This window comes from Psammomys obesus, unplaced genomic scaffold (assembly GCF_907164565.1).
Source record: "Psammomys obesus unplaced genomic scaffold, mPsaObe1.curated_primary_1811, whole genome shotgun sequence".
NCBI lineage: Eukaryota > Metazoa > Chordata > Mammalia > Rodentia > Muridae > Psammomys > Psammomys obesus.
In genome coordinates this window covers 4268458-4282440 of record NW_026596046.1, presented here as the reverse complement: position 1 = coordinate 4282440, position 13983 = coordinate 4268458, and the positions used below count along the sequence as shown (strand labels likewise).

Below are 13983 nucleotides of genomic sequence, written 5' to 3'. Positions count from 1 at the left end.
GACAGATGCATCTAATTTGAATTCTGCAGCACCTAATGAAAAAAAAAAAAACTGTAACTAAATTCTCTTTGGCGTAAAGCTACTTAAATGAGGTTCCAAGACAGTAACGTATTCCTTTCAGTTAAAATCAGAAATACAGGGGCTGCTCTTCCAGAGGACCTGGGTTTCCTGCACCTACCTGGCAGCTCACAACCAAATAATAACCACAGTTCCAGTGATCTGGTACCCTCTTCTGGCCTCTGCAGATAATGGACACACTCCTGCAGTACACAGACACACAGGTAGACAAAACACCTATACACACAAAATAAACATACTTTTGAAAATATTAGAAATATAGTCTAGAGGCACAGACAGGCAAACCACTGTCAATTCCAGGCCAGCAAAGGACTACATAGTGAAACCCTACCTTGTTTGAAAAAAAAAAAAAAAAAAAAAAAAAGAATCAGAAATACACTTGATTCAGCAAATAAGTGAAACATCCCATGAAAGCAATAATTCAACCCCAGATAAGCAACCTAACATGGCATTTACATTGCAGAGGTACTAAAACACCATTGATGCATTTTATTTGGGAATTTGTTTTTCTAAAGCTAACTAAGAGATCATGAAATTGGAAGCATTAAAACTGCAACTCTTAGCCTACAATGCAAGCAACAGATTTCACAAAATTTCTTTGAGGTTCATAGTCCTTTGCTGACAGCACAGTATTAGTACTTCTGTTATGATTGTTGACTAAATGAAGTAATGACTTTGGGCATGAAGTTTCACTGCGGACTTTAGTGAAACAGCCATAAAGATACCTGAGACATGTGCATTAGAAAATAAGACACCTCCGTGCCATGTTCAAAAAGGACCGTGGGCTTTTATTGAAAGGATTTTTGTTGCTGTGGGGTGAGAGGTCCCAGCTGCTGGGGTAGGAGCCCAGGCCTCATACATGCAAAGTAGATGCTTTAGGCACAAAGCTACAGCCTTCAGGCTGGAAGCACATCTTTTGAGAAAGAACAGAGCATAATTTCTGATACTTCCCTCTCTGAAGGAACACAGCATTTCACCACTGAGGTCTCTGAGGTCCTGATCTCTTGGGAATTTCTCCAGAATATCCTGTTTAGTCTCAGAACACAATGCATTAAAGATTTGTATATATCAAATAATCGCTTTTCCTTCTTAGGTGAATTGCATTAGTGGCTTATCAGTGGCCCTGGGGTTCTTAAAAGTACTGGCATCTTATAAGTGGCCGGGAAAAACAGGTTTTCAGAGGTCAAAACGAGGCTACATCAAAGTACAAGGAGCAGGTTTCAGAAGTCCTCCTCAGCATTCAGTGTACGTGATTTTTTTAGGTTCTTCAGTTTTTCAATGACAGAAGCTATTGATACTTCGCCATGAATTTTGTTGTCTCTTGTTCGAACATTTACTGCATTATTTATCTTTTCCTTTTCACCAACCACTGTAGAAATAAAGAGAAATAAACATTTTAAAACGAATGATTTACCTGCCATAAGTTGACAGTCATTTGACACATGCCTTAGTTTCTCCTCAATCTTACTTGCTAAGTTTCAGTCTAATTCGCATTAGGTTCTCCCTTAGTAGCTAAGTGGCTTGAGGGAAGGGGTGGTGTCTGAGCCTCTCTACTGTCTACTTCAGAGCACACTATGTCGTCTTAGAGCACAAATGGGAAGGGTTTTGTTGTTGTTGTTTGTTTGTTTTACAGACTTCTGATTCTTCCTTTCCTATTTGATGACTCCAAGGAAAATCACGTGGCTGGATCCAAGCAAGCCAAGCAGAATTTTCTAGAGAGTGGGGGAAAGCCTGTTCTCTCTCATAACTCACACTGTGGGAAGATGTAAAGAATCTGCACCCATGTTTCTTCCCATATAGAAAGAAGAAACTGTTCAGCGGAACTATGAGGACATTCAAAAGTATAAAGAGTCAGAGCAAAACAGGAAACAGAAATGGAGAGACACAGCCCTCGTGAGGCTGAGTTCCTGTTGCTCTTTCAGTAGCTTGGCTATTAACTCTACTTTTCAGGCCATCACTCTGGTACCCCTTTCCAATGAGCTAATCTGAGGTTTCCAGAAAGGCTGATTGAGACATGGAAGGGGGTGCTTATTACTACCAAATTTAGGTTGCCAAAGCCTGCCACTGCACTTCCTTCTACAAGCCAAACCTTACCAGTGATCAACTGCTGACAGAACAACTCTAGGCATGTTTTTTCCTTTTTTAACTGCAGACCCTTTCAACTTACAGAATATATCCATACCATACCTCCAAGTACGTTAATATTGGGTTCTCTTGATTTGATTGTTAATTTTCATATTTTTTTAAAAGCCAAATTTTTGGACTTTGTACCTAACTGCTCATATATCTCTGAGAATGTTATTTCTTTATCCTTTGTTTTGATCATTTGAATTTTTTTTCTACCCATAGTTTAGTCCAAGCTTTCTAATAAACCAGAAAGTCAAAGGAAAGCATCTTGGCTTTGCACCAGGTTGGGGCAAAAGCAGTGCAATTCCCCTGCAGAAATAATCTTGGCATCTATCTTCATTTGGGCTTGAATGTTAACTGTTACTAGGAACATTGCTCCGCAGACTCCACGTGGAGCTGCAGGCCTCTGCCTTGTGTACTACAACTCGACAGTCAACTTGTGGTAAGTAGTTACACTGTAATCCTCCTTTTTGTTTTAAGTAAATCCCCAAGCCAAGCATCTAGAAAAATATATGAGCTTAAATTACCCAAAATAAAGTTATACTGAGCCAGCTGTGCATTCCGTATTTTCTTATTCAGTGTACAACTGTCATCTAAGTCCACGTCGGCCATAAAGCCTTCTTCAAAGCACTCCTTGGACACCTGGAAGAAAGTGGGGTGCCATTACATCATTTATGGGAGCCAGACTCCACAGCAGCGCTATGTCTCCCATCTCCTAGTACTGACAGCCCTGGGGGACTCTTGTCACCGTGTTCAGAGGTGGTCAGTGTGGTTCACAGAAAGGCATGGAAGGGGGTGCTTATTACTACTGAATCTAGGTTGTCAAAGTGTGTCACTGCACTCCCTTCCAGATCCCTTGCCCTGGAGGGCATCCAACAGCGTGAGAAGCAACCCACACAGTGACCAACTCAGGCACGGTGCCTGTGGCCAAAGGCTGCTTCCCATGAGCTGCCATACTGGAACCAAACGGCTAGGGGGGTGGAGAGATGGCTCAGCACTTAGGAGTGCCTGTTGCTCTTGAAGAAGACCCGGGTTTGGTCCTCAGCACCCCACAGTGGCTCAAAACCATCCCTAACTCCAGTTCCAGGGGATCTGGTTCCCTCTTCTAAGCGCTTCAGACACCAGGCATACAAAAAGGCAGGTAAAACACTCATACTTAGAAAATAAATAAGCCAGGTGTGGTGGTGCACACTTTTAATCCCAGCACTCAGGAGGCAGGGGGATCTCTGTGAGTTTGAGGCCAGCTTTGTCTACATAGTGAGTTCTAGGACATCCAGGGCTACATAGAGAGACCCTGACTTTAAAAAAGCCCAAATAAGTAAATAAATGAATATATTTTTAAAAAAGTTTAAAGATGCAACCAGATAAACTGCTCCTAGGCTACTGCCCTACCACCCCCCAAAAAATAAGATAGGAAATATTTGTTATTATAAGCTCAGATAATAAGTTTTTTCCCAATAAAAACACATGGAAAAGAGTAAGTACAGGGTGCTTGAAAACACCCATTTCTCAAAAGCATTAAGAAAACAAAGCCATGTAGACATAAGTCATGCATGGCTCCCAACAGCTGAAAAAAAAAAAGGCTGTTACAAGCTTGCTGGCTAGGCATTATCTTAAAGCGTGAATGACATTTCAAGTTGATAACTACACAGAAGTTGTGGCAAGTTATATTCTTCAAATGTCTGCAATCTTACCTGTAGTGCATAATTTTCACAAGTTGGACCTACAGGAATGACCATTACCTGGCGAGGAGACAACCAGAGAGGCCTGGAAAATATATAAAATATGTTTGTTTAAAGTCATTTCAAAATGACCACTTAGGTGATCAAAAGTTATCAAAGCTTTCTCAAGGTGAGACTCATGAGACAGTGGTACCTGTAGAATGGCATAGACACAAAAGGAGCTTTATTAAGTTGGAACAGACAGAAAAGGAAATTTGGAGTTTTGATAGGAAAAGAGGGTGGACGCATTCTTGCACTCCTGAGCATCTGTCCCAGAGAGCCTTGTGTCCACACACAACACCTCCATGCTGACATCCATGGCAGCTTTATTTAGAACAGCTCCAAACTGGAAACACCCCAGTGTGCTTCAGTAGGTCAAACATGGTCAGGCACACTTAGGAACAGCAAGAGCAATCACAGTGAACCAACTACGAATAGGATACAGATGGCTCTCGGGAAGTCTAGTGGGTGAGGGAAAAAAGCCAATCTCAGAAAGTTGTGTACTGCATGACCCCATTTATGTGACACTCTTGAAATGACAGAATTGTGGAGAAAAAAACAGGTTCACGATTGCTGGATTAGTAGACAGCAGTGGAATAGAATGTATGTGCCCATGAAAGGAAAGCATGAGTGGTTGTTACAGGGTATGCCACTCTTCAGTACCATGACTGGTGGTAATAACTTCACACTTACATGTGATACAATCTTATGGAACTAAATGGACCCGTGCATAGAATTGAGCACATGTGAATCATATAAGTAGAATCAATACTTATATCCTGATTGTGATGTATGGTATAATTCTGGCGGAAGGTGGGTGTACTGGCTAGTCTTAGGTCAGCTGGACACAAGCTAGAGTTATCTAAAGGAAGAAACCTCAACTGAGAAAATGCCTCCATAAGATCCACCTGCAAGGCATTTTCTCAATTAATGATTGATGGGAGAAGGCCCCAGCCCATTGTGGGTGATGCCGTCCCTGGGCTGATGGTCCTGGGTTCTATATGAAAGCAGGCTGAGCAAACCATGGGGAGCAAGCCAATAAGCAGCACCCCTCCATGGCCTCTGCATCAGCTCCTGCCTCCAGGTTCCTTCTCTGTTTGAGTCCCTGTCCTGACTTCTTTCAATGATGAACAGTGCTGGGGAAATTATAGCCAAGAAACCTTTTCCTTCCCAACTTGATTTTTGGCCGTGGTGTTTTCTCACAGCAATAGAAACTCTAACTAAGAAAATTATACATCCATTATTTCTCTACAGCTACATGTGAACCTATGATTATGTCAAAATACAATGCTGTTTTTTAAAAAATACACAGGGTAATGTTTGATGTGAGACACATTTACCTTTTTCTTCATTGTAATGAGGACTTAGTTTAAAGGTGGGATGGAGTCCAGTGGGGACTATTCCCAGCTGCATCGGCTCCTGCCCCTAGATTCCTGTCCTGTTTGAGCGCCTGACCTGAATTTCTTCAGGATGAACAGTGTAAGCAATATAAACCTTGCTTTGGTCATGATTTTTCATCATAGCAAAAGAAACCCTAGCTAAGTTGGCCATGATGGTGGAATTGCCCAACAAAAGGCCCTTACTGTTGAGGACTTTTTGGATAGACACAAGAGAACCCAATCAGGGGATCATGAACAGTGGCCACTAAAGGATGTTCATGAGTGCCACCACATGACCATGCCCTCACTAGATTCCACTTCGTTACACCTCTTCTGAGGACTCAATTTTCATCAGTAGTGACCAGTCCTTACCTAGGGGACCAGCATGCTAGGTTAGATCAGTTGATTGCTTTGGGTCCCTTTCATCATGCAAGGCTGTTTCCAGAGGATAGTGATTTTCCCTAGAAAGATGGTAGCTCTGGATTTCGCTTTGTTCTCTTCCGCCAGCAGTGCCACGGAGCAGTTTCTTAGTAGAGAAGTGAGGGAGTAAGCCAGCATCACATGACTCACTAACAGCCCCACCCCCACCCCGTGCTTAAAGGCAACTGCCTCACCAACAGCCATGACATCTGCTAGCACTAACATAACACACCCTTGGGTGCCGATGCGCCAAACCAGCAGCACTAGTGAGACAATAGCATCTTCTGCTAATAGAGCTTAGTTCTAGCTTCAGAATCTGCTATCCCAGAGCTACTGTCCCTATACACAACCCCTGCAGCTCCCACAAGGCACATTGCGTGCCACTGCCTCAGTTTCCTCTGAAAGTTCTGTGTCATTGCACAAGCCTGACCAGGTGACACTCTGTCCCCAGGCAGCATGCTGGCTCACCCTTCTGAGCAGTAAAAGTAAGCTGGGAAATCTATGAACTGAGCATCCTGCAAAGGTCCTGCATAGCTAGAAAGCCTGTAAGTCCCTAACAACTTATCTAGAGCAATGCACCTTGGTCTCACAGAGATTCTAAACTATTGAGACTCTACAGAAACCAAAAGTGCAGGTATGAACACACATGTTGTACAGTTGGCTTTGTTTGAAATAGGTGGAAGTCGGCGAGGTGGTGGTGTCTTATACTAGTGTGGAGTAGTGAAGTGGGCCAAAACCCAAGGGAAGCTGGTGGGACTCAGACATGCAGTAGAGAACAGGAAGTGATCCTGTGTAGAGTGACCCGCTTCTCTTTAGAGAGCTGCCCATAATCCCCACACATTGTACATCAAGACTTCAAACACCTGCCTGATTTGTAATGAAACTGTCTCCAAGAGTGAGGTTCTCTGGGGAAGTAGGATGGGGAGCGGGTGAGGCCAGAGCATAAAAACAAACATTTGCTTTTTACTTTATAAGCTGTGCTTGTGAGATTTGCTATGTGTTTGATTTTATGTGTTATTTTACTTTTATAATTTAAGAAAAGATTATGTGACTGTATATTCATAAAATAGCAGCTGGGAATAGTCCCCACTGCACTCCATCCCATCTTTAAACTAAGTTCTCACCACAAGGAAGAAAAAGGTAAATGTGTCTCACATCAAACATTACCCTCTATATTTTTTAAAACAGCATTGTACTTTGACATAATCATAGGTTCACATGTAGCTGTAAGAAATAATAGATGTGTAATTTTCCCACTGTCTTAGTTAGGGTTTCTATTGCTATGACAAAACTCAACAGCCAAAAATCAAGTTGGGAAGGAAAAGGTTTCTTGGCTGTACATTTCCCCAGCACTGTTTATCATTGAAGGAAGTCAGGACAGGGACTCAAACAGAGCAGGAACCCAGAGGCAGGAGCTGATGCAGAGGCCATGGAGGGGTGCTGCTTATTGGCTTGCTCCCCATGGCTTGCTCAGCCTGCTTTCCTATAAACTGCAGGACCACTGGCCCAGAGGCAGCCCCACCCATAATGGGCTGGGCCCTCTCCCATCAATTACTAACTAAGAAAATTCCCTACAATCATATCATATGAGGCATTTTCTCAGTTGAGGTTTCCTCCTTTAGGCAACTCTAGCTTGTGTCAAGGTGCCATAAAACTAGGCAGCACAGTGGCCCATGGTGCTATCAACAACATTGCTCTTACCAAACTTGTCACCTGTGTTTTCCATCTGATTCCTTCTACATATCTGGCCCTGTGATCAGACTGGCTCACCACGCCTGTGGCCAGCCTGCCTTCCAGATAAGAGGACCCAAGCTACGGCATGTAAGAGCATTTCCTTTCCTCACTGGGCCTGCATGGCTAAGGCGGCTTCTCAGCGCTGGTATACTGTGTGGGTCATATCTGAATCAGATATATGTGGTTTTCACTGATCACAGGGATCTTCCAGGGTACCACTCAGAGTTGAAAGGGAAGGCAGTGAGCTAAGACGTGGAACAGTGGGAGCTAGGACGTGTTTTCCAGACCACAACTGAAACTGTGGTGGGCTGGAAAAGGGTGAAAAGATAACTCATCAACAGTCCACGTTCCTTAAAGGGCAATGGTACAGTTTTCTGCGTTCTCTGTTTTCTGATCTGGCAGATGGAACAAGAATCCTCCATTTGCTGTGTGGATCTGTGCTATGCAGCAGACATTTAATCTGTTCAGACAGGATTGTAGAAGAGAGTCAGCTTTTCCTTCCCAGGTCACTTACCATTTTCCCCCGTAGTTCTCTGAGAGAATAGCTATCATCCTTTCCACAGATCCCAGTATGGCTCGGTGAATGATCACAGGCCTGTTCTTATCATCTCCATCCTTACTAAAAACAAAACAAAAACAAACAAACAAACAAACAAAAAACATGTATTAGGTATTTTCCTAAGGCTGGCAATAAGTTTATCTCCTTACCCTATATCCAGTTTGTCTATTGTTAGTGTTTTTGGGTATTTTCACTAGAAAATTGTTTTTATTAGCAGGTTTCCTCAAGCCTTTGCTTTGCTTACTAATCCTTTTCATGGATTTTTAAATCATGTTATCAGGGAAGCAGAGCGCACCAGCTCTGAGCTTGGCTTAGCCAGTCTTATTTAATCCAATTCTCCCCTCATCCACTGCCCCCCTTCAAAATATTTCTGATATTTATTTTAAAAGTCCACCAGTCAAATTTACCCACAGACCACAAACCATCATGACATGGGCTTTACAGTCCATCATGCCCTTCTTCCCATAAGGGAAAGAAAACCACGAGGAAGCCAACTGTGACTGCCAGCTTCAGTGAAGAAAGACACACCGAGATCTCTGCGTATTTTCAGGAGGCAGAGCTCAGTTTATTCAGCACATATAATACATGACACTGAAAAAGTTCTTTTGAGAAATGTTTATCTCAAAGTTGTACCGGTTAGCTACTTCTAAAACACACTCAAAACAAACAAATACGGAGAGGTCCTCGCTTAACCCAGTTCACATGTGTTTTAAAACTGCCTAACATTCCTGCTGATGGTTACTGCAGACTCAGGCAGAAGGCTGTGGACAGCCCAGAGAGCTTGGTGGCGGTGAGTGGGGAGGGGGACCCTCGGAAGCAGCCTCAACTCATTGCTGTGCTGACTTACACAAATGTCACTGTGGAAAACAGTATAGAATATTCCTAAATGTTATTTGCTGCTTCATGTGGGAAATGAAAGAACAATGGTAGCGTCTTTGCAGGCCTCTATGTATCCAACATTTCCTGTCACATCTTTTATTTTAATTAACTAGTGTTATAAAATTATGCTATTACACTTAACACTAGCCAACAAACCTTAGAATAACTGCAAAATCCCCTTCAAAAGATCCCAGCAGATTAGACCTTGTAGGTAAGTCTGAAGAGAATCAGTAACTTTGCCATATTGATTCTCCCTATTCCAAGACTGTGGCATGATTCTTCACTTAAGTAACTGTTTGGCTTTTGATAAAATCTCATGATGTAAGCCCCATCACACCTTCTATTTCTTCAGTTCACTCCTCTGTACTCAAATGCTCCGCCATTGCTTCTGAAATGCTTTTGCCTTGTCTTTCCTAGCAGTTGACTGCTGACATTCAGGGAGGCTCCCTTCCTTCATTCCTTGCTCTGAGTTCTACCCATTTGATTTGTAGGATTTTTAGACATGAGAGCTTCCATAAAGACTCTAGCTCTCTGCACTCCTGGGATAAATCTGGGCAGCAATAAAGCAAGTGATATACCCACCACCTTTCTGGCTCTGTTGAGATGCTGCTGTTGTTTGCTGGTAAATGTTCCTTATCAAAATTAGAAGTTTATTTGCATCTTTTCACAGGGATCGATGCTGAGCTCTGTCTGATGGCCTTTCTCAAGACTGTGTGCAATGGGTAAGCCTCCCTTGCTATCTTAAAATACACAGTCATGGGGGTGCCTCACTTTCCCACTCCCTAGGTCTCAAAATCACGTCAACTCTTTCTCCAACTTATCCCCCAACTCCTCCAGGGGGTTCATCTTCCTGCCTCCACTTGGTTCTAACCGTCACCATCTCCAACTGTGTAGGGACCTCATCCCCTGCACTCTCCTAGAATGGACCTCCTCCCCACACTCTCCTAGAATGGATGGCTTGCATGGGTGCTCCAGTTTCCTGCACTCCCCTCAAGTGAGAAGTGGTTGTTTGTTTGTTATAATAACTCTGATAGAAAATATCCCAGGAAAATTACTGGATTTTAAACATGACGATGACTTCCCCCCCCCCCACAAAGGGAAACTTAGAGCTATGGGCAGTTTCAGTGGAAAGTCTACCAATTATCTGAAAAAGAAACAACACCAAATTTACCCCATCTCTTCCGGGAAGAACAGAAGAGAACACTTCCTCACTTGCTTTAAAAGAGCAACATTTTGAGACCTACTAAAGCTGGTACAGGAGACGAGACCAGTTTCCTGCATGATATGCATTCAAACAGTCTCAACACACTATTGGCAGATCAAGGCCCAAGTGGATTTTATCCTAAGCAGTGCAAGGCCAGTTCAGTGTTCTAAATAAACACTGTCAACCATATCAATACACTAAAGAAAAAAAAACACAACAGACTCCTTGATGAAACTCTTTGGACAATAGAAATATCAGGAAACATTTTTTTCCCTCTCTATTGTAGGGGGTTAGGATTGAATTCAAGGCCTGGCAAAGGCTAAGCTGACACTCTATCACTAAGCTCCAACCCCAGCCAGAGATGTGGCAGATGAGAGTCTAGCTAGTGGGAGGAGATTAGGTCAAGGGGATACTCTGGGAAGGGATTACTGTAGTTCTCACACAGCATATTAGTTCTCAAGAGAACAGGTTACTATGAAGTGGGGATGCCTCATCTGCTTGCTTTCTTCTACACAAAGCTATATCCTTTCCCATGTCTGTGCCATGTGGAGAAGCAGTAGGAGGCCCGTGCCATGCTGTTGCCATATTTTACCCAAATAAATCTTGTTTCTTTATGAAGTACCCAGTATTTTGACCTAGCAACATAAATGAAGAAAATCCCAGATTACAAAAACAAACAAATGTATAGTGCGTAGCAGACACCCGAACTCACTGGGCTTATTTCTGCATTGCCCACAATCTTATGACAAATAGTGAAGATATTAGAATCACTCACCTAACATATGTGAGATTAAACCTAATGGGCAGTTGGAAGTCCAGCTGAATTGTAGCACACTGATGATATCTGCCAATAGCATCTTTAATTTTTATATCGATCTGTAAATTAAATAATGCTTGCTTAGAGACAGTTTTCATTTTTTATAACTTCTTTCTCTCAGAATGTGCTCTACTTACTTTAGGGCCATAGAATGCTCCGTCTCCTGGGTTTATTTTCCATGGTTTTCCAAATTCCATCAAGCTGTTCTGCAATTGCTATTTTATTTTAAAAGAGAGAACATTTTTTAAAAAACCTACTTTATTACATATTCATTTCTGACCATATAGCTCATATCTATCTATCTATCTGTCTAACTGTCTATCTATCTATCCATCCATTCATCCTACCTTCATCAATGCATACTCTTTAACAACACACTGGAGAAAATGTGCCATTTTTTCTCTTTTGTTCAGAAGATTCTAGAAAAGCCCCTCCCTCCAGTGCAGGCCTCTCTGACCTACACACACTGACAGCAGGTGTCTTCTACTTTGTTTCCATGTTACTGTGATAAAACCATGACCAAGACCAGCTCAGGGAAGGACACAGTTCATTTCATCTTAAAACTCCCAAGCCATAGTCTGTCACTGAGTGAAGTCAGGGAGGGAACCAAGAGGCAGGAACTGAAGACAGGCCATTAAGGAACCCTGCTCACTGGCTTGCTTCCAGGCTTAGAGTCACCTGCTGTTCTTGTACCTTCCAGGCCCTCCTGCCCATGGGTGGTACCACACCCTCAGTGGGCTGGGCCCTCCCACATCAGTCAACAATCAAGAAAAGTCCCATAGTCCAGGACAGCCAAGGCTACACAGAGAAACCGTGTATCAAAAACACAACAACAAAAGCCCATAGACATGAGGCATGCCTACAGGCCAATCTGATAGAGGTAATTCCTCAATTGCAATTCTCTCTTCCAAGATATGTCTAGGTTTGTGACAAGTTGACAAAAACAAACCAGGACAAGGTACCTCCTAGTGATGGTCTGAGAGCTATTTCTTCTTGCAGGTGGGGCTTCCACACAGGAAGAGGCATGGGAGTCTTAGGTCTGCTTCTCTATTCTCTCTGTATGTGTCACTACTTCCCCTTGTGTGTCTGACCTCTGCTGCAACTGGGGGGAGGGGGGCAAGCCTTTTGAGTTGTCGGGGTATGGGGATAGGAATCTCACTTTGGTTTTCAGCTTAAGCCAGCTCCAGCTTTAGATGTAGCCTGTGGTGAAGACGCTTGGCACTTACGTATAGTGAATGGACGTCCAGATAAGTACTAATAGAAGAAGCGTTGGACCCGCTTCCTGAAGAGCTCTGAGACACAATACTCCAGAACTACACCCAGATTCCTGTCATAACCCCAATACACTGGAGCTTAGCCAGGAGGGCTTTGATACTTTGTAACAGGGGGTCTTTAGGAAGTCAAGGCTACAGGTGGGATTACAAGGAACTGACTCCTGGGGTAATGAGGGGCTTTCCCAGGGTCCCAGTCAGGGTGTGTTCTTGACAGAATTTCATGCCTGAGATGCTGGCAACATCCCTAGTGGACCCTACTCAACAGAAGCAACCTCCCTCTCCCAGGACCAAGAAGGGCCACCTGCATAGAGGTGCTGCACGGGCTTGGGATGGCCCTCCTCGCTGCACTGTGTCTGAAGGAGAACAAATATGAGACAGAGAATCCAAGGCCCAGTGATAGCGATTGAAGGGTACTAGAGTGCCCAAGGCATTAAAAGGCCAAAGATTGGCCAAGGTTTGGAGAATTATGAGGCACAGGTCACCAAATTTTTATCAGGCCTCTGGGGACACAGGATGAGGCAGTGCAGTAGGAGAAGAGATGGTTATAGAGACAGAGTTAAGAAAGCTTTGGGTTCTTTCAAGCCATCTCAGAGACATATGAGGAAAACAATGATGACAACAATGCAGCAACAATAAAATAAAGCCCCTCAAATGTTCCTCTCACTGACTCCCAGTGAATCAAAATTGGTCACTATGAGAGCAGATCCCTAAAGTAGAAGAAGCTCCAATCTATACTGCCATATTCCTTCAGGCTTGTCTGCTAAGCTTTAGCCACATCAGTCAGAAAGAGCAAAAATGTCAAGACTTCCAGCCCATTATTCCCACATCTGGTCCATCCCCTCCTTTATTCCTATAACCCATCCAATTCTAAATAACCGGAACGAGACACAAACAGACATAAAGATCAACTGCACATTGGCACGAGCCTGGCACTCTGCCCATTATTGTCTCATATACATGAATCTATTTAAGTTTCCCACAGGCTCACGTAGTGGGTGTTATCACCGGAGCACAGGCACCACCATCACATCCTCATGCTCACTCTGATCCTTAGAGAGCTGCAGTTCCCCCATAGAGCTGACATATGTGAGCAGGTAGAACCTCCAAGCCATGCTCTGCACCCTCTTTTTCTACTTCCATGTGACTATTAGGTAAACTGAGTCAGCATCCTTCCTGGGAGAGGAGACCTCATATAACCTTGATCTTTCATTCAGTAGACAGGGAAGAAGAGTGTAGTGAGGACACAGGGCAAGAGTATGTGTGAAGAGGAAACCCCATTATAGCTCAAGCCTAGCGTGTGTCTGTGCACCTCTGTGGTCGTTCATCTTCTCACAACAGGAAAATAACTGTTAAACTCTTCGTACAGTGTCCGCTATTCTCCTGCCTCCTAGTACATGGTTAGCTTCTGTGTGTTCTAGAAAAAGGCCCCAGAACTGAAGAGTGTAAACGAAAACCCCACATCAGTTTCAAAGTGTGGAACAGACGATCACGATGGAGGTGAGAACTGGCTAGCTACATTCCGCAGTCTGCACCCTCACTCCCTGACTCCTCGGTGTAAATCCCCAGGGAGGCGCAGTTTCTCAGGCTCTCATCACAATGCTTACCCTCTCAGCTTCATCCCACATCTCAATCTCCCCTAGGAAATGCTCGGGCCTTGTTGACAGGTTTAATTGAAAGGAGAAGCCAAATGTTGAGTAAACGGACTGTAAAAAGTTCAAGCACCCTTTTATTTCTTCTTCAATCTGAAATTTAAATAGATAAAACATTCAAATGGAATACCAATTTAAATTC

At 43.4% G+C, this 13983-nt stretch overlaps 1 protein-coding gene across 1 annotated transcript in view; it reads right to left on the bottom strand.

The window, feature by feature from the left end:
- Positions 1-547: 547 nt before the first annotated feature.
- Positions 548-13983, bottom strand: part of Tars3 (threonyl-tRNA synthetase 3) — a 41623-nt gene continuing 28187 nt past the window's right edge. The window contains exons 13-19 of the mRNA XM_055623205.1: positions 13797-13934; positions 11056-11133; positions 10877-10977; positions 7974-8078; positions 3900-3972; positions 2733-2847; positions 548-1447 (exon numbers count right to left, since the gene is read on the bottom strand). Of these exons, the coding sequence (XP_055479180.1) occupies positions 1299-1447; positions 2733-2847; positions 3900-3972; positions 7974-8078; positions 10877-10977; positions 11056-11133; positions 13797-13934 (759 nt within the window). The 3' untranslated portion in view covers positions 548-1298. The remainder of the gene's footprint in view (positions 1448-2732; positions 2848-3899; positions 3973-7973; positions 8079-10876; positions 10978-11055; positions 11134-13796; positions 13935-13983) is intronic.